The following is a 27288-nucleotide window of genomic DNA, read 5'->3' as shown; positions in this document are numbered from 1 at the left end:
TGGGCGAGGGGTGGGGGGGGGCTACGTGGCTGGCAGCAGAGGGCAGTGCAACATAATCCATTGTTGTACTCTACCTCTATGCTCCCACGCTTTTGACCACCCCCCCCCAGGCTCCGTCTTCACCAGCGTCGTGAAGTATGGTCAAATAACCCCCCCCCCCATTGACCATTTATCCCCACGGCGTTGGGATGGGAGTGGAATTTACATTGCACGCGCGGTAACGTCACTGCCGCGCGTTTGAAAGTCGCTTGAGAGGGCTTCTTTGTGTCAGTGGCAGGGGCGGGCGTGTGGGTGCGTGAATCTTTTTTTACAAGTCCGCATTTTTATTTTTTAAAGGGAGGTTATATCTTTTGACTGTTACTTAAAGGAAATATAACATAGACGATGCACCGAGACACACACGCGCGCGCACACACGTATTGCACGCGTGTCTACATGCAGTGCATGCACAGGCCCGTTTTGTCAATCCACTGCTGGATGAGGGCCTCCAGCCGTGGGGGGGGGGGGGGGGGGGGGGGTTATTTGACCGAATCAGAATCTTATCTTTATTCAGACTGGAGGAATCCGATGAGCTATGCGAAGCTCTTTTTCGCAGATGTCCAGCGTGGTACAGCAAAAACAGATTCCAGCTGGGGCTGCCCCATGCTCACCCATGGCGTTGTGGTTTGGTTGGTGTGCAGCCTTCCAAAGTGGTGCTCGTTTTATCCGCCCTCCTCGATGATGATGATAATGGGAATCGCGGGACGGTTGTGACGGCGTGTTTTCTGTTTGTTTGTCACCGTGATTTATTTCCGTCTGTATAATTCGATTGAATCTTGTGGAAATTCCACACGCACATGCGGTTGTCCATTTCATCCCTCCTGAACGGGGCAGTCGCCAATGACTCCCGAACAGGCGGTGGGTACAGCCTCACTAAGTGGTGCTGATTTTATCCACCCTGCAGAAACCATGACGATGATGATGATGCTGATGATGAATTATTTGTCCTCAAAATGAAGACGCTCAACTGTAATGTAACTTTCATCGGCTTGTGCTTGTGCCGGGCGCCCGGTATAACAAAAAAAACCCCATTGCAACCACGTGTCAACCACCGCATGAAGAAAGACTATCCACGCTGTGCCGGTCATGCAGGTCGTTGTATGACCATACTTCACCACGCTGGTCAGTGCGGGTTGGTGAAGTGGGCGGCCGAGAATAGAACTCAGCGGGCTAACCACTGCGCCACAACTCCACCTATTACAAGCAGCACACAGTCCTAGACGTCAGTATAAAGTAATGTGCACCGCATCTCTCGGTGTACCCTAGGGTACGTTTACAGCAACAGGGTCAACTATATTTAATATGGAGAAAAAAAATGTACAACACCGGACTGTTAATTCTGAACTTTCACTCGAACCCACGACTGGAGCTCGACTCAACGTGATACAAGGCCAACTCCCCCATCCACTGCTGCGGGCGATGAAATCCATCCCAAGCCGTCCGCTTTGTTTGATCATTCATGTCCCGAACTCGGGTCAGCGCGGGTTGGTGAAGGCGGCGCCGGGGGGGGGGGGGGGGGGGCATAGACGTGTAGAGTACAACAATTGATTTCGCTGCACTGCACTCTGCTGCCCACCAACTTAGCCACGACGGAAGGAGCACTGGGGATGCATATGGGACGTGCGCAACACGTGTTTATGTGCTGCACACCGCACAAATAAATACATAAAATAAAAACGTCGCGTAATATACCGAGACTTTGAATAATCGGCTTGAATGATTTAAAAGGAACGAATTATTTGGTGACGATGCTGCTGCTGCTGCGTTGGCAGTGGCGCACAAACACAGTTCGCAGCAACAACAACAACTCACTCAAACGCATTCGACAATAACACTGCGGCCTTAAAGGGAAAATACACGACAGTCGAAGTTTTGGGGGCAACGGCCCCTCATTGCCTGAAACGTCGCCTATTATACACACGCATACATTTATCGCCTTTTATGGCAGTGTTATTCACGAATGCGTTGAAGTAAATGGCGGGGGTAGTGGGGGGGGCAGAATCACGTGTTTGTTGGAGAATATATCCTCCTCCGTTGGGTTCTTGGCGAAAAGCGCGCCGATATCTCCCATCATGAGCAGCGAGTTTCTCGCTGTGAGTTCGTGCGTGTTGTTGTTGAAATGTGTGAATCCGGCTCCACGCGTTTGAATGCGACCGACGACGAACGGATTACCGTATTTTGTAGGTCGCGACCGTGGACTCTACGAGCCCCGCGGGCTCTAAGGCACGCCACGCGGTTTCGTTCGCGAACGGACACCCGCGACGTCGTGTGCATCTTGGCCGCACCAATCAAGTGCTGGGAGGGGGATAGTCGACGACTAAAATCACTGAACACTTTGTTTCTGATATTGAGGGCGCTCAGTCACTTGATGTCACTGAAATTGACCTCTTGCAGTCGCAGAAGTAACTGAGGTGTGCGTCTTACTAAAGTTATTAGAAAGACCTACTCGGCCCTTCGTAGGATAAAGTTACCTAGCTCTGACAAGGAATATTGGTGATGTATTTGATCTCACACAGCCATGACCAGCACATGTGAGATAATTGGAAAACTCACACTGCATCGATTAATCGATTCTTTAACAGTCGAAATTCAACACGTGTCCGATGCTCATGAAGACTGATAGAGCGCAAAACTGCACACAAACTCATCACATTCTCGTGGTGTGTAAGTCTATTAATAACGAGACACAAGCTCTTTGACTTCCCACAAAGTGATGTCGCTTTTATCAGCCCCAAATAGATGACGACGATATTGGCTGAGTGGACTCCTGCACGGAATTTTAATTCTGATTTGTAAGCCCATTGCGGTGGTTATCTCGGCTATGCCGCGGAGTTGTGATATTTCAAAGACAAACTCTATACCTATCTATGTTTTCTTTAGATTCTTATCATTTATATTTGAAACCACACGACTACTTACGACGGAAATACGTAAGCCGGTGTTTCTGAAAAAAAAAAGAAGGGACTCGTCTTGTCGCTAGACGTTAAACAAAACCGATCTGGGGATAAAAAACGACACAATTGAAATCAAAACAATACGTCTGTGTTTAATTAATTCCGTAAATGAGATCATTCATCTGAAGTGAGTGTGACCGAGCCTGGTGCAGTTGAACTCACACACTGAGTTGGCGGAACGCGTATGTGACCGTCCCTATTTCTCCTCTAACAATGCATCGATTTAACAAACAACAACAACAACAACAATTATTATTATATTCTGTACATAGAGTGCCTGAGTCAGGTGCTGGCGAAAAGCGAATGTCCGCCAATTTTAAACGGAAAACCTCGCCCGACCAACCGACCCTCCCGGTGTTTTCGGGTTGAACCGCGCGTGTCGTTGGGCGTCACGATCGGGCTTTTCGCCTCGACGTGCTGGCTGGGGAGCTCCCCCCCTCCCCCCCCCAAAAAAATGTTTTCTCTTCGGTTCAGAAACGATTCAATTCTTGGCAAAAAAAAGCCTCCTGCCTGGCACGTGCGACTCGGAACGTTCGGGCGTCATGCCGAACAAACATCACTCGCGGTACAAATCGGGATAACAAAAAAACAGGAACAACACCCCGGGGGCAATCGTGCAGCGTAAACCGCCCTTGCACACGCCTGAGAGCGGAGGCTGCGGACGATTTTCCGCCGAATTTTGGCGGAGACTGCCTTTCCGCCACCGCCACCACGTGGCTTAGACGCTCTACAGTGAGGGGAAAAAAGTATTTGATCCCCTGCTGATTTTGTACGTTTGCCCACTGACAAAGAAATGATCAGTCTATAATTTTAATGGTAGGTTTATTTGAACAGTGAGAGACAGAATAACAACAAAAACATCTGGAAAAACGCATGTCAAAAATGTTATTAATTGATTTGCATTTTAGCGAGGGAAATAAGTATTTGACCCATCTGCAAAACATGACTTAGTACTTGGTGGCAAAACCCTTGTTGGCAATCACAGAGGTCAGACGTTTCTTGTAGTTGGCCACCAGGTTTGCACACATCTCAGGAGGGATTTTGTCCCACTCCTCTTTGCAGATCTTCTCCAAGTCATTAAGGTTTCGAGGCTGACGTTTGGCAACTCGAACCATCAGCTCCCTCCACAGATTTTCTATGGGATTAAGGTATGGAGACTAGCTAGGCCACTCCAGGACCTTAATGTGCTTCTTCTTGAGCCACTTCTTTGTTGCCTTGGCCGTGTGGTTTGGGTCATTGTCATGCTGGAATATCCATCCACGACCCATTTTCAATGCCCTGGCTGAGGGTAGGAGGTTCCCACCCAAGATTTGACGGTACATGGCCCCGTCCATCGTCCCTTTGATGCGGTGAAGTTGTCCTGTCCCCTTAGCAGAAAAACACCCTCAGCATAATGTTTCCACCTCCATGTTTGACGGTGGGGATGGTGTTCTTGGGGTCATAGGCAGCATTCCTCCTCCAAACACGGCGAGTTGAGTTGATGCCAAAGAGCTCCATTTTGGTCTCATCTGACCACACACTTTCACCCAGTTGTCCTCTGAATCATTCAGATGTTCATTGGCAAACTTCAGACGGGCATATATATGTGCTTTCTTGAGCAGGGGGACCTTGCGGGCGCTGCAGGATTTCAGTCCTTCACGGCGTAGTGTGTTACCAATTGTTTTCTTGGTGACCATGGTCCCAGCTGCCTTGAGATCATTGACAAGATCCTCCCGTATAGTTCTGGGCTGATTCCTCACGTTCTCATGACCATTGCAACTCCACGAGGTGAGATCTTGCATGGAGCTCCAGGCCGAGGGAGATTGACAGTTCTTTTGTGTTTCTTCCATTTGCGAATAATCACACCAAAAGTTGTCACCTTCTCACCATGCTGCTTGGCAATGGTCTTGTAGCCCATTCCAGCCTTGTGTAGGTCTACAATATTGTCCCTGACATCCTTGGAGAGCTCTTTGGTCTTGGCCATGGTGGAGAGTTTGGAATCTGATTGATTGCTTCTGTGGACAGGTGTCTTTTATACAGGTAACAAGCTGAGATTAGGAGCACTCCCCTTAAGAGTGTGCTCCTAATCTCAGCTCGTTACCTGTATAAAAGACACCTGGGAGCCAGAAATCTTTCTGATTGAGAGGGGGTCAAATACTTATTTCCCTCATTAAAATGCAAATCAATTTATAACATTTTTGACATGCGTTTTTCTGGATTTTCTTGTTGTTATTGTCTCTCACTGTTCAAATAAATATACCATTACAATTATAGACTGATCATTTCTTTATCAATGGGCAAACGTACAAAATCAGCAGGAGATCAAATACTATTTTCCCTCACTGTATATGATGGCATATTGTCAAGGTTGTGAACACTTCCTGGTTTTAAACGTCTGAGAGCACACGTTGCCGTTTACGTTCTCGATGCTTGAACTTTTTTGTGTGAAAGGGGATTTTTTATACTGTAAATGATTACAATCGTTTATACGTTTTGTTTACCCATATTAAAGTGTATGAAACCCAAAAGTTGCGTCAACTTGGATTTTTTTAACGTATATTTTTCGTTTTGCTCTTAATTATCACGCAAACATGCGAGGGTGTCTCTTTCAAACTTCTGGTGAGCACGGTTGGCTACGTATGGTGCGAAAGAAGGTCGACATACATCTTCATCAGCAGCATCATCAGCCTCATCCACTGCTTGGATGAAGGACTCCCCAAGCCGTCTCTCATGCGATACAAACAGCACCCGCAGCACACAAGCCGGCTCCGTCCCTGATATCCGACACTTACAGCTGCATCCTCTTAAAATTTGCCCATCACAGGCCGTTCGAAAAAGGAGCGTCATTGCCTCACTCCACATTTATGGTGAACGCCCTCCTTAGGGTACCACTCCGTCGTTAATCTCGACCACATCACCCCGTCATCCTTTCTGGTGACACGTCCATCACTTATCCATCGAAAGTTACCATAATTGAGGTTTCGCGGGGTTGCTTATAATGGCCGTGTCGGAGACACTGAGCTGACAAAACTTTTAGATACTTATTTCGAAGTTGAGGTTCCGTGAAGTTGATGAAACAGGGCTATCGTGTGTGGTGAGTTGATGGTTTCAGCCCGGTCTCAGGCATGGTTATGTCCTGTTACAAAGATATCTGCGGCAGGACACGTGAGAATGTTTGCTTTGGTTTATTTAGGCACAGGTAAAACACATTGGATAATAAATGCTCATTTTCGATGGGGATCTGGTTACACCAAAGAAACCTGGTTACAGCAAAAAAATAAACACATGAACAATACAAAAGCAATTATACGACAACGATTGCATCAACATAGTACAACGGGCACAATAATACAACAAGGTTAGTTGATCTAATCATATCCAAAAAGTATTAGGTGCAAAATAGCAGCGAGGTCGGTAATATTGGAAAACAGATAAAGAAGTACACCTGAAAGCCTGGAAAGCAGAGTGATCAAGAAAACACTCCACCGATGTATTTTGTTTTGTTTTACTGTCACCATTGCGGTGACCCAGGTCACTTTGAAGGGCGATTGCCCCCTGCCTCCCCGTCCTCCTGTGACCCCCCGTTCTCCTGCTCTCCCCCCCTCGCGGCTGCCCCTCGTGGCATGATTTAAATGTCTATACTAACCATAATAATTGCTTTTTTTTAAATGTCTATACTAACCACTTTACAAATACACCGCTGTGCCCTTCTCGTACCCGCCAACCCCGAGCTGTGCAGTGGCGAGAGTACCCACGCAGCCAGAATACACGGGACACCACAACGCGCGGGCTCACAAGTTTATGTACGCGTCGATCGCGCACACGTGGGTTAAATTACACACCCGCGCGCAAACACAAGAAACTGCGGCGCGCAGACTCACCACCCCACGCTCCCCTCTCCGTATTCGCAGAGACAACACGACACGGTTTAATGTCTATCAGTGGTTTATTCTCTGTTTATCTAGAATTAATGTACTCGTGTTAACGCGGTTCAGCAGGGCAGGTCTGTCCTATCTCCCGGCTGTTTAGGGCTCAATTTGCCTAGTCTCTCCCTACTCACCCCCTTACGGGATTTTCTCCTCGGACTTACCTCTCCACTCTGTACTTACGCTCCACTCTCGAAATGCAGGAAGCCACGGAAAGGCGAGGCTGCACGTGGCTTTGGCTGGGAAACTGGACCCGGCTGCTCTACGACCCGTCTCATGGACGTTCGAGTAGCAGGAGGATGACGACTCCTCGATCCCTCTCTCCAATTGACCCCGAGCGCAAAGAGACCGAGCTTCCCAATTTCATCCCCTTTTATGCCCCAGCTTCAAAGCCTACGTGCCGCCGACCCGCTGGCCCTTCATCCAATCGGCAGCCTCCCCTCTGACGCCCCGCCCCCCATTGTTTAAACAAGCGCGCCGCATCATGGTCATCAACCTGCACCGCATCATGGTCATCAACCTGCACCGCATCATAGACATCAACCTGCACCGCATCATGGTCATCAACCTGCACCGCATCATAGACATCAACCTTCACCGCATCATACACATCAACCTGCACCGCATCATAGACATCAACCTTCACCGCATCATAGACATCAATCTGCACCGCATCATAGACATCAACCTGCACCGCATCATAGACATCAACCTTCACCGCATCATAGACATCAACCTGCACCGCATCATAGACATCAACCTGCACCGCATCATAGACATCAACCTGCACCGCATCATAGACATCAACCTGCACCGCATCATAGGCATCAACCTGCACCGCATCATGGTCATCAACCTGCACCGCATCATAGACATCAATCTGCACCGCATCATAGACATCAACCTGCACTGCATCATAGACATCAACCTGCACCGCATCATAGACATCAACCTGCACCGCATCATAGACATCAACCTGCACCGCATCATGGTCATCAACCTGCGCCGCATCATAGACATCAACCTGCACCGCATCATAGACATCAACCTGCACCGCATCATAGACATCAACCTGCACCGCATTATAGACATCAACCTGCACTGTATCATGGTCATCAACCTGCGCCGCATCATAGACATCAACCTGCACCGCATCATAGACATCAACCTGCACCGCATCATAGACATCAACCTGCACCGCATTATAGACATCAACCTGCACCGCATCATGGTCATCAACCTGCGCCGCATCATAGACATCAACCTGCACCGCATCATAGACATCAACCTGCACCGCATCATAGACATCAACCTGCACCGCATTATAGGCATCAACCTGCGCCGCCCCGCTCCCCGCCTGCCTGCTGGTCCGCGTGTCCCTTGGGCATTTCCTCATTGCGGTTCTCAGTGAGTTCACCGTGGCCGTACAATTTTAAGTCAATCCACGGCGCCGCAGTGTCATTCGGCCTGGGGGGGGTTCTGCCAATTCCCTGGCCCTGAGAAACCGTGGAGCACCCCCACGAGGGGGTCTCTCGGGTAAAAACTCAGGGGCAGGCGACCCCCCCCCCTCTACGAGGCCCTACGTGAGGGCATGTGTGTGTTTATGTGGGGGGTGGTGGCGAAAGCGCTGTGGCGGAATCCGGGTGGCTTTGCTGTCTCAGCAGCACAGCGGCGGCTCCGGCCTCGGCGGAGCGGCTTCGCTGTCGTGGCATCACAACCTCTTGCAAATTAAGACTCGAACCTGTCCCTCCACCCCGCCCCCTTTGAGTTCTAGCCCGGTTCAACAAAACTCACGTGGCTTCGACACCTCAATCTCAGCCCCTGCCGCCACTCCCGCCATACACGCACGCGTCACGTGACACCCGGCAAGGGCAAGGCCAGAGGGGGAGGGGCGCGGCGGCGGGCGCGACTGTGACGTCACCCCACCGGAAGCTGCCGCCGGAAGTAGTAATCAGCTGCTTCCGGCGGCAGCGGGGATTGTGGGAACGACACGCCCAACATGGCGGCCGGCTCATTTTGAAAGGGGAGAGCGAGAGAGAGCGAAGTGAGCGGCTCCACCGTAAACAACAACAGCAACAACAATCACTCTACCCTGGGTAGTGGGGGGGGTGTAACGAGAGTGGCAGCAATAGCAGGGCGAATTAGTAGTGAGTTATAATGAGCGCGACGGCGCGTGGGGAGTCGGGACGTGAGGAGCGAGGCGGAGGAGCGGCGCGAGCCTGAGGACATGGATCATGAGGAGGAGCCGAGGAAGAGAAAGGTCGGTGGGTGACAGTAGCAGCAGTAGCAGTTAAAGCAGAGAAGTAAATCTTTACAATCAACAGCAGTAGCAGCAGAACGACGTAGAGTCGTGCACGAACACGACGTTACAACGAGACAAAAAAAACGGACGCTGGTCGTGAGGGAGCAAACTCGCAATGCGGGGTTTTTTACAACAATCAAGAAGTAACTGAGGTAAAATCGACTTCGAAACTAATCCGTGTGTCGAGAGCATCGCGATGAGTGATGAGCTTTGCGACAACACACGGCGCGCCAAAGAGCGGTCGTTGGTATCTGGGGGACGGGGGCCGGAGCACGAAATGGAAAGTTGACAGAAAGTGAACTCTCTAAACAACAATAATAAACTGCAATCGCTAAAGTGAAATCAGTAACGCAGGTTGAACCAGCAGTAAAAAAAAAACTGTAAATGAACATGACGGTAGATGACGTGACTTTTGAGGGGTTACGCTGTGGGGCAGCAGAGGGCAGTGCAACAAAGTCGATTGTTGTGCTGTACTATATCTATGTTGCCAACGGTGCATAGTGGCTCCCGCGATCCACGCAACGCGAGGTGGGGGAGCCCTCGTCCATCAGTGGATTTACAACGGTGGCAGGCAACAGTCTACATTACAGACTGCCAGTACACTCACCCAGCTTGATAACCATTGCTACAGTCTACATTATAGACTGCCAGTACACTCACCAAACTTAATAACCAGGCTACAGTCTACATTCTATACTGCCAGTACACTCACCCAGCTTGATAACCATTGCTATAGTCTACATTATAGACTGCCAGTACACTCACCAAACTTAATAACCAGGCTACAGTCCACATTCGAGATTGCCAGTACACTCACTCCGATTAAGAACCAGGCTACAGTCTACATGAGTGTTTTTTACTTTCTTTTTATTATTTTTCTTCTATCTACGTGACTTTACCGAAAGAACCAAAGAATATGAATTCCTGCAGTCACGAAAGTTTTAAGTCAAAATTTAGCGTCCATAATATTTAGATATCAATCATAATTTTATTTTTAAGTGAGTAAGCAAAGTGATTAAAACCTTAACGGCGTCACGTCTCGTTAAGAACGTGTAAGAGTGTGTTATCAGTATTCAGGAGTGATTATTTTATCATAGAAACATTTTACAATGAATGTCATTCAACTAACGGTTAATCTGGACCAATGTTTTCTATCAGGGTTTGTTTACGCGTAAAAGCCCGGACTGTGTCATGAGCAGGGTGTGTGGCCAATTCGAAATTTTGGGCCCAAAGTAAAGTTCAACAATTCGGTCCAGTGCAGTACAGTAATGAACACATGTCACTTCGAAGGGATGGTGGCCGGTAGATGACCTCCCAATGACGAAGTGGCAGCCAGAGGAGGTGACGCGCCTTGGGTGAATTGTCACTGCAAAGATGGTGAGCTAATGACATCGGCTCGTGTGCAGGAATGAGATGGATTGCCCCAGCACAGAGGCTGTGACAATTTGATGAGGCAACTTAAACAAACCTTCACTTACGCTTCCTCTACCCCGTGGAAGATTGCTGCTGCGCAAAATAATTCCAAACTACAGTATATTAGATTTGTAATCGGTGTTTGCGAATGATGATGGCGGCAGAGTAATTGCAGGCACAACAGTTGGGAGAAAAAAAGTGTCCATAAAAACAACAAATGTCCACAAAGTGGGACATTTTTTCGAACCTAGTTGTGTGATGATGGTCTTAGCCTCCAACCAGCATTTCAAATCGTAACAAAGAGACTTCTATTTGAAATTCTCAGTGAGTGTTGCACCACATCGTGACTCTCCGTAAACTATAGGTGGCGCTGTGGTTAGCTCGCTCCACTCACAACAGGAAGTTTGTGAGTTCAAATCCCTCGTTTGGTGTCAACTCTGCCTATCAGCATCATCATCACCTTTGATGTCGGGAAAATAAGTACAACTTTGTGAGAACATTTTTTTTATTTAAAGCTTTCGTGACTGCAGGGATTCATATTCTTGGTTCTTTCGGTAAAGTCACGTAGAAGGGAAACAAAAGAATAATAAAAATATAAAACAACAAAATTCTCACGACGTTTCGACTGCAACACAAGCAATCATAATCAGATGTGTAAACCATAGCAAGAAAAATTTGTGAGAACAGTTGAGATGAACAGTGTTTCATTATGGTGAGATTGGATCATTTCATAGGAATGTGGAATGTCCATCACTGGATTAGCACCGCCATTGAATCGGAGCGTTAATTGTAGCAGGGAGATACTTTGATGTTTTAATTTTGGGTTTTTGTATATTGCAACACTTTGTTTTCTAGGCATGTAGTGATATACCCCCTACGATTAAACGTTACGATTCGCAGTCATTCAATTTGCGAATCTATTCATTCATTGTTTTCCCCTTGTGGTAAATGTAGAAATAATATGCATTATTTAAAATCTCTCATCGCAATCTCCAGTGGCTGTATCGTCTGTCTCGTTTGTGTTGTCCGCCTCATTTATCCTGCCTCGCTTGTTTCGTCTTGTCTTGGAACGACGAGTCGATTCTTATACGCGCAGTCCAGTGCGCAGCAACACAGCGCGATAATTTATTTTCAACGAATTGTTAAATGCCTATACGGTTTTTTTTGTGTTTGTTTACACAAACGGGGTCGTCGCTGTCTCAAAATTGTTAAACTCTGACCGAGGTCCTCCGTTGGCCTCTCACGGCCGTGGGGAGGTCAAGCGCCTCGCTGTGTGCTTTTTTTTTTTAAAACGGCTTCTTAAACCCTCAGCGGTCAGTGCCGGTGGGACCTTTGGCGGCATTGGGTGAGACAGGGCCGGGTGATTGTGAATGAGCGGTGGGATGGGGTGGGGGGTAGAGGCTGTACGGGAAGGAAAGGACAGGGCGAGGCTGTGAACGGCAGCAGCAGTGGGCGTGGGCCGCCGGCTGGTGGGGGGGGAGGGTGAGGGGCTGGTGGTGGTGGTGGTGGTGCTTAGATTATGTATGAGTGGGAAGAGGATGCTTTTTACATTCAGGGATTTTTCTTTTTGCGTTTTTGCACGATCATCTCGGTGTTGTTTTTAACGTTCGGGTCGTATTGCGCGGAGGGTGAACGACGAAAGAAAAAAAAACACCCCGACGTGACGAGAATGAGCGATTGCTTCACCAAAGGGCAGTGCCCAATGTCAGCTAAAATACACAAACACACGCAAGTACAAGTCAACGTTAATGCGGCCTTTGCACAGAAGCATACGGTATAGCAGGTTAGCGTTTTATGTAATGGCTCTGAAGAGTGACTATTACCCAAAGTCAAAGGTGGTATTCACCTCCTGTTTACAGCCCTTCGCCAGTGGTGGAAATTCTACATTACTTGTGTTCGGGGGGCAGGTCCATCCGTAGGACAACCACTCTTTACTTCACCACAAATTGGTATTCCTTTAATCAATTCTGGTGGGACGGGGCTGATTCAACCCCCAACTGCTCTGCTGCTTTGAGCCACCTGGCCAAAGCAGTCTGCTATTTATTTTGTTCTGTGAGAAGGCAGCATGAGAGCTGAAGGTTTAATGTGCTTCGACACGCATGGCAAAGCACACCCTTAATTTTGTATCTTATTCGATCGGAAAATGCTTTAAAGCTGTACATCTGTTCATTCTCCAACTCATGACGCTAAAAACCTTAACCACACCAAGTCATGTGTTTCTTTTCACTATATACCATTTTGTCACTGAACCTGAAGAGAGGGTGCTGCCTTGGGATGTTTTGGCTGACATTTTTTTTATGGGATTATTTTTCATGTGAGAGGAAACCTTAGTACCCGGAGAAAACAAATCCATACGGCAGGATAACATTCAAAGGTCCACACAGATGGGTCATGAACCCATTCTGTGTGCTATTTATTTTTCCGCATGGAGGCATCGCTGCCGAAGCTTAACGCCAGAGCCTTGCTCGGGGGGGGGAAAAAACAAAACGAAAATCTCCACAACTGCGAATGCCAGGCGGCTCATCATGGCCACGTTCTAGCACTGGACTCGCACTGCTGAGATTCTGGGTTCGAATCTGGGTTTCAGCCACCTATGATTAAATACGGTTCTCCATTATAGCGAGTTAATTGTCTCTGCTCAGTAAACAATAACTTAAAAAAAACACCCATATTATTTCATATGCATCTTAATTTAATTTGGCACATTCCAGATATTAGAGCTGAAAGATTCATTTTTATTGACATGTTTATGAACTCACACTTTTGCCGGAAATAGAAAATATGATTCCTCGTGTGGATAAAGAGACTATTTTAAGTGACTTCATAATTAGATTGGTAATTAGATCGGATAGCCTCGAATCTTAAGCTCGGTAATCATCGAATCTCATGTGTAAGAATATATTTTGATTCGTAAATATGCTGTATGTAATGGGTTCACTTCACCCCTGCTGCCATCAAAACAAATCTTGAATCGCATTGTGATCCTGCATTGCGACGGTTCATCGAAGCGCTGGGTGGGTGAATTTCCACAACTATAGTAGTTTTACAATGTCATCTTCCGGGATCGTTTTTTGAAACACCGCTCACTGCTGGTGAATGAAAATTGCGTCATCTGATAAACGTATGCCAATAGAAGTGCATTTGTAATATAATTGGCATTAACACATCAAACAAAATTAAACAGTAGATAGACTCGTCTTGCATCCGAGCCCTAGCAGTCACAGTTCTGTCGAGCAATCAGGCAGTGCCAGGAAACCGTGCAGACAGCACCGTCATTTGAGTGGAATGGCAGGATGATGATGATGATGATTATGATAATGCCGTTTTAGGAATATATTGTGCTTGTCAGAGTGCTACCCTGATCGTACCGAGTGGATTTTAGCACAGAGGAGGCCTCATTTTCTCAGCGTGTGGTGCTGGTCCTACCACAGGCATCTACATGAGCAGGGCCACCACTTTTAAGGTAAATGGGTGAGCAGGTGCTCATTTTGTAGCAAAATTGTTCAGCAGTGTGTTAGTGTGAGAGATTACGCGTGTATGCATCTGTGTGCGTCTATATCCGCATTCGTCTGTGTGCACATAGATGTTTTGAGTGTGTGTGAGTGTGCATACGCTGGTATGAGCGTTCTTGTGGACATGGGCGCGTGTCTTTTTGTACGCGCATGTGTGTGTGTTTGTGAAAGCCAGAGTGTATGCGTGGACGATGGGGAGCGGTAGTGTAGTGGTTCGCGCGCTGCGCTACGAACCTGGCGACCTGGGTTCGATTCCTGTTTATGGCCAACACCAGTGACGATTTTGTGTCGACTCAGCCTCAAATGAGTACCTGGTGTGATGTGTAAACATCACCAATAGGGAGACAAAGACGGCCGGGCGTGGTGTTGGCCACCCACCCCCTTGTGTGCCGCGCCGGCCTTCATAGGTGCTCGCTAACAGCACTTGCCACAACAACCTGTTAAGGCTATACGGGGGATCTTTGTCTTTGTACTATCTGTATAAGATCGAGCGTATGCGTGAACGTACAATGTACGTGCGTGTTTATATTTTTAAGTATGTGTGTGCGCAAGCATGGGTGTGTGTATGAGCAGCAGCAGCATCATAATCTATTCACTGTTGGATGAAGGCTGCCCCAAGCCTTCACATCTCTTGCGTTCTCGCAATACAACAATCCATCTCGTAGCACCTGCACAAGGGCAGATGCTTTCATCCTACAATGTCATGCACATCCTCTTGCGCGTGTTCCCTTGTTTGGCTGCCACTCGCATTAGTCTCGACGAGCGGCCATTATTCCTTCTAACGACGTCTCTCGCCCAAGCCACCCATTTGCTTTTCATAGCAGTCAGTATGATGCCTCCGACTTACTGTATTTCTAACTTGTGCATGTTCTGTAATCATTGAGTTTCATTTTCTTCTCTCTTGAGTGAACTTATAGCCAGATACCACTCTACTAAGCCCGGTCCAAGGTAATCCAGCTACAGCCTGGATATATTTTCAAGCGTAACAAATCTAAGGCTGTCCGAGCTGCCCGAGTCCCATTTTTTTGGTACGTGCACAACTCCTGTTGCACGTGAACAACAAACAGCTGTCCGCAATGTCGAGCATTGCCGCTTACGGTGGCGGCCAAGAGGGTGGACTGAATTGGCTGTTTTGAACTCAATGATGTGGCATTCGAGTGGTTGAGAGATTTTTGGATCTCAACCCGCGATTGCGAACACAGCTAGAATAAGTGTAATTCCAATTGGAATGTTAAGTTGTCATGCTGCGTATTTTTTTTTTCATTAAATTTATTTTGGTTTGTTTGATCTCCCGCTTCTATCTGGTCGGTGTCCGTGGCCTCACGTGGGGCCCTTCATTGTGTCGCGTTGACATGGGGTCGCGGCTGGCGGGGCCCCGGTCGGGGTGGAGCCGCCGTGGGAACGCACGCCCACGCCCCACGGTGCGGGAAACGAGACGTGCGGCGTGGGAAGGGGGAGGTGAGGTGGGGGTGGGTTGGTGGGGAAGGTTGGGGAGGGAGGAGGGCGAGGGATGGGATTCGGTCCGGGTTGGATCACGGGGGCGCGCAGAGGGGCAGGGCGCGACACAGTGCCGTGAAGCCTAACAATAGCGATGTCCATAACAATGCCTCCTGACCTCTCAAGCCACGGACGGATGCTACTTTCACCACAGTGTTAAATAAATACTGTAGGTCCTTGAGTTTAATCGGCCAAAATCGTAACACGTTGTCCAGATTGCAGTGGGAGTTGGGAGTGAATTGTTACATGCTCGTTTGTTAATGTTATGATTACTCAAATGAACACACGAGGTTAATTTGACATTACAAATAAAATCACTCCGCTTTGACTGTAGACTCTGCATCCTGCTCTGTATAAATTGGATGCTGCTGTCTTTGCATTCACCCAAGGTGCATCATATTGGTTTGTATTGGAATAATTGAAATAATTAAATCGGAATAAGCCGTAAAATATTACAATTTTAAATGTCACTTTTTTCATGCTAGCTAATGGCAATTTGCTTATATGCCAAAACGGATTGAGAATGCATGATGACTGGTACCTGGGGTTCTTAATCTGATTGCAGTCACACAACAGTTGTAATTCATTTCTCCCCATCGCTGGTGGGATCGCAGCCTCCTTACGGAACGCCGTAGTACTTTCATCGCAGGCTTACCGCGCGGGGCAAGGTGACATTTGCTGGTGAGATAATCTGTATAGGACTGGATACGCTGCAGCATTGCTTTTCGTGCTTGCAAGCAGTACACGGCGGCGTTTTTTTGGCACGCAGAAACGCATCTGTGGGAGGAAAAGATATTTAGTGAACACCGTGGTGAGGAGTGTCGTGGTGCAAACGAAATCGTTCTTGCAAACGGGAAAAGGTGGCGACGAGTTTGGCCTGTGCCTCATCCTAATAATTTTCCTGTAAACGAGAAACTAACCTTTGCCTCATTACCCAGCGTCTGCTGAGGTCACTCCCAGGAAAACGGCTGATGGCTGGCCAAAGGAGCCAGCCTTGCTCGTTAGCTTACTGGCTCGCTCGCTCGCTCAATCACTTGCTTACTGGTTAATTCGTTTGCCTGCTTGCTTTTTATAGCTTGTTTGTTTACACAATCGCTTACTCGCTTGCTTGCTGGCTAGCTTACGAGCACATCAGCTTGGTTGCTTACTGAATTGCTCGCTCGCTTAATCGCCTCCTTGCTCGTTTGCATTTTGACCATCTCGCTCATTTTCACTTGTTATGCGTTCATATGTGTTGTGCGTGATGGTTCACGTGACCCTTGCAGTCACTAGAGGTGATGCATTCACCACTGATAAAAAAAAAAATATGGTGAATCAAGCAGCTTCCCCGGATTGTGAAAGTTCTTGGAAACACAAGGGTTACGTGCCTATTGACAACAGAACAATGATATGGGATTACCTTTTGTAATCCATTTACAGCAATGTCTTACATTTTACACACGACTCCCCATTACTACACACATCACCCTGTAGAGAAGAAATCACAGAATCTTTAATCGCATTTGAAACGCCACCTTTATTTTTTTCAACAAACCTCCGTAAAAAATAATTGTGCTGCTCACTACCATTAGGGTATTAACAAAAAAAACCCCTCTCTGTTTACATGAAAACAATAATGATGTTTAAAGACCCCCGCTTGCAGATTTTGTTGGCCTCTTATCTCGGCAGGCCTCTGACGAGGATGATTTGTCTCTTCTTTTAATAACCGTTACTAATGAATGAGTGCGCAGTGCCAATTTGCACCGGACTCTCGCGGCTCGGCAACCGCCCACAGAGACGGCGGCGGTGGTGGTGGTGGTGGCGGTGATGGAGGGGCGTGTGGGTGTTTGCTGTAAAAGGAACACTTTGATTGTTTTCGGAAGGCGCCCTGGCGAGCCATTTGCCAATCCTGCGCTAATGCTGCTGACACAGAGCAACGCGAGGGATTGTCTCGGGGAGGAAAACGTTGAAAACATCCACCCCGGGTTTTGCCCGCGACCCTCCTCCTAGCGCCGCCCGGCATTGTCCTTCACGCTGGCCTGTTTGCGTTGAGTTTTGACATACACTCTTGTGTGGCAGGTGACTGCGTGACCTCACTGCGTGTAGGTGCATGGGAAACACATTTTTGATCTCCTGCCCAGACACTAAATACGTCCCTGCGGAGAGCGATTGTGGGCCATGCGGTGAGACGAGAATAGCGGAGTGAGCGGAGGCATTTTAAGAATGAGGCGGTCCCGTGGCCTTGCTGCTGGGTGGAATCGACCTCTTGAGATTGCGCAGAACTGTGAACTCGCACTCGTCTCAATTGCATTGTTGGTGTATTGAATTAAATAAAATCAACCGTTGCAGATAGTTTTTTTGGTGTTTGTATTTAATTCTTGTTTCTCTTACGATGTGATTTTGGTGGTATGGTGGGGGGCGTAGGGGGGGGGTTGCCGGTAAAAATTTCTCCCCTTACTCCAAAATAAAAATGTTGCAGAAATAAATAAGTAAATATAGGCACCTCCTGCTCGGCACTTGGCACTGCTGTGAAGCAGGATGCGGTACCATTTTCCCCAGCCCGTTTCCTGGCCCAGCCTGGGTGGAGCGCTCGTCCGTAGCCCCCGGGGCTGCTGCCGCTGTTTGTTCTCCCCCCACCCCCCCCCCCTCGCAGGAAACCCAGTGCTGCGCTTGCTCGCGTGCACACTTGCTCGCTTGCGTGCTCTCTCGGCCCGCTCAAGTCGGCTTCTCCCGTCCAGCGGGCCGCCCAATCTCGGTTATCCTGGTTGCAGCCGCGGCGTGCGACATGTAGCTCCGATCCTTCCCGTCGTTTGCGGCGAAATAACTCGGGCAGGGAGCGAGGGGTCACGCCAGCCTCCTCCCGGATCTGGCATCTACGCCGCCAGAAAATTTTTTGCACATTTTTCTTTTCGTTTAGATTTTTTTGTTCCGCGGAAGGGAGGTTTTGCGAAGCCGTGTGGATATGTACGATCTGAGTGGGTTTAGGAGTGGCATGCCTCAGAGGAAGGTAAGTTGTCGCAAAGGATTGTTAATTTTATGAGGGTCTTCGTGGTGAATTGATTTTTTTGTCGATATCGATCCATCAGCTCGTGATGCAGGCATCAACTCGCGTGTGTAAGGATTGATGTTTTTCCATTCATTTATTTTGTACGTAATGGGTTCACTTGACCCCTGCAGCCACAAGTAGCTGCTACATTCACAACAGTGTTCAGAACGAAATTGAGCCTTCCAACTGAATGTTGGTGTTGAATTGTGGCAATTCATGGAATAAAAAAATCCAAATTCTGATTCATGTATTGGTGATGATACGCAACTATCATCTGAAGCATTCATTTAATTGGACAATTTATTCTCCAAAAAATAAAAATATCTGTTTGACTGCCTAAAGCTTTCTCTGTAGTGGGGCATTTAGGAAAGTACATCTGCTAGAGGGTGGCTAAAGAAGGTCAGTTAAAGTGATTTCAGAAGGAATTCGGTAATATCTACTTAAATGGGCCATGCTACAACATGGGGCGATGGACTCCTATGCACTTCGTCACATTACATGGCACTGATAGCACATTCAGGGTACAACTGGGATGTAAACGCTCGGATTAGAACATGCTGTTCAGAATGCGCGACCCCCATTGCCATGCGGACACAAACATTGGATTATTTGTGTCGTAGCGAGATTCTTGGGATTTGTGTGTGCGTGTGTTTTTAGACGCATCTCCGGTACCATCCCCGGAGATCATTAATAAACGACTCTACAGGGGAGGCACATTTGCATGCAGCAACTGTCATTTGTGTTTATCGCGCTTAGGAAATGAGAGCAAACTCGACAGCTGTTGGTGTGGGAGAGTAGCGGTGTGGTGTTTAGTGCATTGCGCTACGAACCTGGTGGCCTGAGCTCGATTCCTGGCCATGGCTAGCTAACAGCAGTGGAGAGTGTTACCTGAACTGGGCCTCTCAATAGATTGACTCAACATTAAATTAGTGCTTGATGCTGTGCATAAACATCAGTGCTGGGAGATCAAGGCGGCTGGGCGTGGTGTTGGCTACGCCAAACCCTCGTACGCCATGTCGACCGTAATAGGTGCTCGCTAACGGCCCTTGCTCAGCAGCCTATTTGTGGCTATATGTGAGATTTTTGGGGGGTTTGTTTGGGTGCGTGGGATTGCGTCTTGTCTTCTTTTGGGGTCTCTGGAGGTGTTTTTGTTAATGACAATTGTTTCCTGCCAGTTTTGTTTGTGTTGTGTAATAGTACAATGTGGATATATTAATATAACTGTTATCAACACGACGAGCATTTAACGTTATTATTATCCTTGTTTACTCAGAAAACACTTACTGAGTCTCACGACTCTTTCAGCATGGTCCTGCAAAGTTATTGCAGAGTAGGGAGCGACGATAGCTTTGTTTTGAATTAAGTCAGAGGCACTTTTCAAACTTGGCATATTTGGAACATAACGCCGATACACAATGGCCAACTCGTCTTCGAAAGACGACACGGGGTCTTTAATGGCCACTGTGAAATGGATGGTGCGTATACAGCTGCAATACTCACCGGGGCGACCTGCTGGATTCGAACCGAGAACCTCTTCGAGGTGCGTTCAAACGCGCCACCGTTGGTCCGTGTCACCGTGCATCACCTTGAGTTTATGAACAGCCCCGAAGGGTGTCCTGATAATCTAAAATTCCCTTTAAAAACCTCTCATCTATATGCTAGGTGTTGTACCTGGATATCATCTGTAAAGAGAATTTGTCACAAGACAAACATAAGTGCTTTCATTCTCAGAGCTGGAACAAGATACATTTTAAAGAATATATTTCCACGTGATAAGCCACTTCGTTGAGCTGTAATTTGTGGCCAGGTCCCTTCTCAACAAGAGCTTTCGAGCTCAGTGGGCCTTACCTGCTAAAATAAAAAAAATTGTTGTAATTTAAACCAAGTAAAGGACAAAATTTGAAGGGATATGTTTTTTAAAATTCACAAATCATTAGTGACCAGGCCCGAGACCCATCATCTTGCTGCGCGCGAAAACCCCGGTTAATCCGGTTCCGAACCAAGGTTCTCAACGACACTGGCTCAGTGTCTCTGATGCGTCACGGGGGCTCAATGACCGCGAGAATCCGCAATTACAATCCAACGTGCCGTATGATTTCGCCTGTACACCGTGTGAGAGCGCATTAGGGTCTCTTGACAATTAAATATTGATGCGTTTAAAAATGCTCGTTTTGGATGAAAGCCATACTGGGCCCATTTAAACAGAGTATCTGCTGCTATATTCGATGATATCCGGCCGGGCAGCCACTGCGGTTAGAGAGCTCGACTCGCACAAGGCTCGTCCCATCATCACCGCTGCTGCGGTCAATAAAATTAGTACTGCACTGTGGTGAGCTCACCCTTGGTCGTCGTTTAAATAAATTGAATTCTTCCGTTACAAGTCAATGCATCTCTGCTCAAACGAGAGAGAGGGAGAGAGGCTGCGTTCATTTCTGTTGTTGATGTCCATCAGCCGGCTGTGAAAATTCCACATTACTTTGACAAGGCTAATATGTGCCATAGGATGGCAACTGTTGACCTAGAATGGTCCGCATCCTTGCCTACTGCGGGATGGATGATGGGCCGAGCTGACAAACTAAATTTAACGTGGTGTTTTCAGCACGGTCATCGGTTTGCGGGGTCTAACACCGTCGGCCCTCTCTGCGCTTGAGAACACTCGCGGCTGAGACTCTGAACCCAGCATCTCAAAGACATCACCAATACTGATGTCTTTGACATCAGTATTAGTGCCAGGAGTCGCACCATGACTACCTCACCCGGCCCCCTTCCTCAAGACTGGAGCCCGAGAGAGCGGCGCTGTGTGTCGTTACCTTTTGCTGATGCCGAAGCACTTTTCGACGTCTCAAAGACAGACTTTGCTGTGTGTGTGTGTGTAAACTTAGTAGAGAGCTGTAGTGTAGCGGGTTAGCGCGCTACGCTACGAACCCGGCAACCCGGGTTTGATTCCCGCTCACAGCCAACACCAGTGACGATTATCTGAACTGGTCCTGGGCCTCCCCTAGGTTGACTCAGCCACAAACGAGTACCTGGTGCTGTGTGTAAACATCACCACTGGGGAGACAAATTCGATAGGGCGTGGTGTCCACCCCCTCGTGTGCTGTGCTGGCCTTCATAGGTGCTCACTAACAGTACTTGCGCCAACATCCCGTTGAGGCTATACGGGGGATCTTTGTCTTTATTTTATAAACCTAGTGAGCAGTGCGGATGTTTTGAGAGTAATTCCTCGACGAACAACATTTCCGACCGTCACGGCTGACTTGAGTGACTGATAGGAGGGCTAGACACCTAAAAAATTGTAAAGAGAGTGTTGAGTCTTTGCTTCATCATCATTCAAGAATGATCTGTATCCACTGCTGGACGAAGGCCTCCCCAGGCTGTTGCCATCTCTCACGGTCGCCACGATGCAACAGCTCATCCAGCTCCTGCGCCACGGGCTGATCTCATCACTTCATCTCTGCAGTGGATGTCCTTTCTTGTACGATCCCTCCTGTGGCCGCTGCTCCGTCACTAGATCAAACCGTTGGCCGTCTTATTTGTCTCCTGAAGCATCCTGCCCAAGCCCACAAGTACATTATAAGAACATTACAGGAGTCCCTCGGTGAACAGGGTCTTCGGTTAACGCTTGTTCAGTTAACTTTTCGTCTCCCATAGGACCCCATGGTTTTGACTAAGGAACAAATTTTGATTAATGTAATGTTTGCGCTTTGTGCACGCGGGCGCCAATTTCGGCCAATCCGAGCACTCATAAATGGGGCTGAGCCATGCCTCACCCAATCAGCGATGCCTATTTATGAGCAATTAGACCTCGACTGGCCTTGTTTATATTACGTTTTATGTTTTGGCAGTGGAAACGGCTCTCTTGTAGACTCAGCGATTTTTACTTACTTTTCAACTTATAAGTGCATTCGATTCACAGTTATTTCCGTTAACAGTAGTTTTCGTGGAATAGATTAAAAACGTTAACCGAGGGACCACTGTATATACTTCGTGTGGCTGGCCTGTTGGTGCAGTCGGGCCATGAACCAGGGCAGAAGTGGGCTACCATCTTCGGTGGCAAAATGCGGGTGGCTCATAACGGTGATGCGTGAGACAATCTTCTCACGTGAAAAGGTCATCGCGTCATTCACTATTGCTGACCTTATAAAGAACGCGGCGCCGCAAAGGTGTCGTGACCCCCCCGGGCGCTTGCCGGCGAGCGAGATATCTGCTCTGGCCTCACGAAGCAAGTGGTTCGAATGCGCGCCTCGTCATCGCGAGGCTTGCGAGCCGAAAGTGCCGGTTAAGGATCAATCGCAGGCCTTCCTCGCCCCTCCGTGGTGTCCCACAAAGTGAGTGCTACAGTGGCAATCCGTTGGTGGTTGTTGACGTCGTCGCTTGCCCCCGCCGTGTTGTTTCCATCAATGGATCACAGCTGTTAATACGATTTTGAGGTGTTGCTCCATGAGTGTTTGAGAACGGCAGTTGTCACAGGTTTGCCCGTTACTTTGACCTTTGAGCTGCGACTGCTCAGATCTGGGGGTTCGAATGCAAAGTTGCCGCCTGTGATTGAAACCTGGTTCTTAAGTGGAGCAAGTGGAAGGTCTCGGCCCGGGTCACCAATGACTTCCCACACACACACACAAACCCATTACATTCAACTTGGTCCTGCGCTTTAGTTTGGCAAAATTCCATCTGTGTGGAATAAAAAATGTCGGTTTGGCCACCCCGCGGTGAACATTACCGCCAGTGGCAGAGTGGATTGTTGAAATCGAGCGCGTCGCTCACCCTCTCCCCACCCCCGCGTGTCTGTGCCATGACAGCCAGGGATTTTCTCCCCGTTCAAGCGCTCCGCCGCCAAGAAGGACAAAAAGTCCCAGGAGCGGCTGGCGGAGCGACGGCCGCTGCACACGGTCGCGCTCGCCCCGCCCACATACACTGTCAACCCCGAGCTGCTCCTCAACGACTACGTGGAGAAGGAGGCCAAGGTGGGTCCGCGTTGCCCGTCGTGCCGTCGTTCCTACCGCGTTGATCCCGTGCGTCCTGGTTCTGTACTCCTGTTAATGTACGTTGAACTCCTTTTGCACCGTGTGTAGCCAACCGCGCTAATTAGAAGTGTGTCGTTGAAAACAGAAACATATACATTTGTATTTATGTATATTGTACGTATGGATTTCCTTTTTCACAGAGAAGGAAGTTCCACAGGTTGACAACATTCCAGTCGTATTATTAAAAAGTTATTCGGATGACGCCATATTCTCTGGGTTATAATAAGCACCGGAAAGTAAGATGTACCCAGAACCTTGTCAATAGAGTTATTCAAATCTGGTCATAATGCAAACACCTACCGGATTATAAGACACACCCCCAACTTTTTATCTAAAATGCAAGGGAAAGGAATCCAGAGAATATGAAATGTATGGGCCTATGGCCCGATCATCCCAGAACGCGCGCCCCATCTCGTCAAACGTCGCAAGCTCGGCGGGGTCGAGCATCGGCAGCGCTTGGATGGGTGCGACCACCTTGCACGCCAGGTTGTCAAAGGCTGGCACGCTGTATTACTAGCTTGTGGGCAGGAGATGGCGGCTGCAGCAATATCCATTGTTGTGCTGCGCTTATACGCTCCCGTGTCTATTCTCCCCTCGTTCACCCCGACGATCCACATAGTGCGGGGCTAGGTTCAGTATCGGCGATGTCGGTCAGTCTGTGACTGTGGTTATCCGTGTCTTATCTGTGGGTCTGTCTGTCCTTTTTATGGCCTGTCTATTCTCCATGAAGGAGGGACTCTCACAACATGGTAGCAAAAGTGGCACTGGTAGATTTTTCAGCACTACGGTCCGCGCACCGGAGGGCACCGAGAGAGAGAGAGAGAGACGTGATAATTGGGATAATTGAGAGTGGCCAGCAGGCATGGGTTCCTGCCAAGGTGGGGGAGGTTCCACTTCCCGTGTGAAGCCGAGCTCCAAATCCCTGGGTAATTAACGCCGCCGCACGCCGGCGCCAGTTTCTGCCTCTTGATCACGTGGTCTAAACTCGTCGCCTTGGCTGTTCGCCCCATTGCTGGTTAGGAAGATAGTGTGACGCGTAGGGAACTGTGCTAATTGGAGGTGTACGGGGCAAGGACAACAAACGATGTATATATGATCATTCGCCTGCACGTGAAGTGAGGCCAAATGCTGCAGTGGTAAGTGGCAAATCTGGCACTGATCATGTGTTTTTTTTAGCTTACGATTGACTGGTCCCTCCTCTGTCCCTCAGTTCCTGGGCTCGCTATCGGGGGTGTCCGGGTGCCTGGACCCCTCCAGCCGCACAGAGATCCTCAAGCTTCTGGACGCGGCACGGGTACACCATAGCGCACCGCACAAAATATGACATACGGCACAACACAGCAACCTGCCACACCACACTGCACAGTACCGCACCGTGCTATACCGCGCAGCACAGTGCCACTTCATGCCACAACACTCCAAAGCGCGCTATAACGGCAGCAGAAAACATGGCTACGCAGCGTCACGTTTCTTTGCGCGCCACGCCGCGGCGGAGACGCGACGACGAGCAACAGCGCGGCGAAGCGACGACGTGCAACGCGCGGTGACGTGGCGATGTGCAACGCGCGGTGACGTGGCGTGTGTGGTGCAGCGCGTGCACAGCCTCCCGCACCAGCCGGGCCCCGAGCACGACGCGGTGCTCAGCCTCTCGGCGTACAACCTGCGGCTGAGCGGGCGCGACTCGGAAGAGCTGCTCGCGCGCATCCACATCCACGACATCGCCGCCCTCTCCTACGTGTGCGACGACGCGCAGCACCTCATCGTCATCAAGACAGGTGGGGGGCGTGCGGTGGCGGGGGGGGAGGGGGCATGCGGTGAGGGGGTGGGGGTGGGGGCGCACGGGAGGGCTGGGAGTCTGCCTATGGGCGACGACGGTGTTCATAAAATCGCATGCAAACGGTGTCGCGACCCAAAACGATGTGAGCCAATGCGATACATTTCGGATTTGTACGTGTACGCGTATTGCCCCTTTTTTCAGCTCACTGCTGAATGAGAGCCCGTCCACATGCCATGTGTGTCGTGGGGGTTGTTTGACCCTACTTTATAACGCAGGATTGGTGTGGGTTGGTGAAGGAGGAGAGCGTACAAGTATGGTAAAAACAATTGATTTGCTTGCACTGCTCTCTGCTGTCCACCACATAGCCCTACAACCTTCATTCTTAGGGGTCCCCTCCTGCCAAAGACCCCCCCCACTTGGCCACGGCTGATATCAGTGGCAAGCAATATCTTATCTGGTCCTGAGCCTCCCCCTAGGTCACCTCAACCTCAAATGAGTACTTGATGCGGTGTATAAAAACCAACCACCTCCTCGTGTGCCATGTCGACTTTAATAGGTGCTAATAGCACTTGCCCCAACTTTTTGTGTAGGCTACACGGGGATCTTTATCATTACCTGTGTGTGTATGAGCGTGTGCCTGTATGTATCGGTGCTCGCTAATGGGATTTGCCCCAAAAGTCTATGAAGGCTATATAGGGGGGATCTTTGCATTTGTCTTAGGTATGTGAACTGTCACGCACACCACAAGTGGTACATCTTCACCAGGTAAAGCCCACTCAGCTATTAGATATTTTTCAGAAGCGACCTGGGCCACAAATGATAGGTCAACGAAGTGGCTTATCATGTGGAAATTTATATCAGCGAAATAATCTAAATGCATGTTTCTAAATGTGGAGCTAGAGACACCGTAAACTCCAAATATACAGGCGTCGGAGCCGGGATCGAACCCCACGACCTTCCGCACACCAGGCGAGGGAGATAACATCTCGCCACCGCAAGGATTTTTTAAGTGGGAACCTTTAACTCTGTCTTTGTTTGAACGTAGGCCACGGCGCTGGCGAGGCCATGGACCAGATGTCGCTGAGGACGCAGCGCTCGCGATCCTCCTCCCAGCTCGACGCCACCGGCTGCCCCCCCTCCGAGCACAATTGCAACCTGGTGGTGATGGCCGTCGACAGCAAGGTGACGGCATTGAAATGCAATAAAATCGGGCACGCTACGAAATCAACGATCAGAGATCTGCCCATACGCGGAAGAAAGTAGGCGTGGTGTTTCCCGAAGGGGCGTGTCTTTGCCCATATGTGGTTTTGTGTATCGTGCCTCGAGATTAATTGCATCGATTATACTCAGTCGATCCAGCAGCCAGCTCTAAAGGCGATTGTATTTTGCGGGTTTAATCTTCCGTGTCGATTCGTTGCCAATCGATCTATGGATCGAGTAATCCCATTGGTCAGCATAGCGTCGTGTGACATGCCTCCTTTTTTTTTATTGGCTAATATCTGCATGATCGATGATTCCATCGCAGTCTGTTTTTATTGTATGGCAGCGCCACGTCGCGCATCGCCCCCGGCCTCCCCGGCCCCAGCGGGCGCACAGCGTGTTGGCCGTTCAGCCACGTGTCGCTCTGTCGGTTGACGTCCATTCTCACGCCCCATCGATACCTGTTTAGAATTGCGACGTGCCGGCGTCGCAGTGAACCTCACGGAGCGACCTAAACTGCGCAAATGATGCTGGGGGGAAAAAAAAACACAAACGTGTGACCAACAAGTCCCGTCCTGAATGGAATCGCGACTCCGATTTCTTGACAATGTACGGAATAATTGAATGTCACTTTGGAGGG

The 27288-nt window shown here is 48.9% G+C and overlaps 1 protein-coding gene across 2 annotated transcripts in view; it reads left to right on the top strand.

Moving 5' to 3' along the window:
• Positions 1–8871: 8871 nt before the first annotated feature.
• The window catches only part of LOC116958470 (cerebral cavernous malformations 2 protein-like), a 30643-nt gene continuing 12226 nt past the window's right edge, over positions 8872–27288 (top strand). The window contains exons 1-5 of one of the 2 annotated variants that reach the window (XM_032981087.2): positions 8872–9158; positions 23447–23611; positions 24882–24965; positions 25263–25446; positions 26494–26630. In XM_032981087.2, coding sequence (XP_032836978.1) covers positions 9126–9158; positions 23447–23611; positions 24882–24965; positions 25263–25446; positions 26494–26630 — 603 coding nt within the window. In that variant the 5' untranslated portion in view covers positions 8872–9125. Of the gene's footprint in view, positions 9159–15657; positions 18609–23446; positions 23612–24881; positions 24966–25262; positions 25447–26493; positions 26631–27288 lie in introns of those variants that run through there. The other variant, XM_032981085.2, reaches the window with a different exon arrangement.

This window comes from Petromyzon marinus, chromosome 3 (genome assembly GCF_048934315.1).
Source record: "Petromyzon marinus isolate PM22_M1 ecotype Great Lakes invasive population chromosome 3, UKy_Petmar_22M1.pri1.0, whole genome shotgun sequence".
NCBI classification, from domain to species: domain Eukaryota; kingdom Metazoa; phylum Chordata; class Hyperoartia; order Petromyzontiformes; family Petromyzontidae; genus Petromyzon; species Petromyzon marinus.
This window is presented reverse-complemented; position numbering and strand designations above follow the sequence as displayed.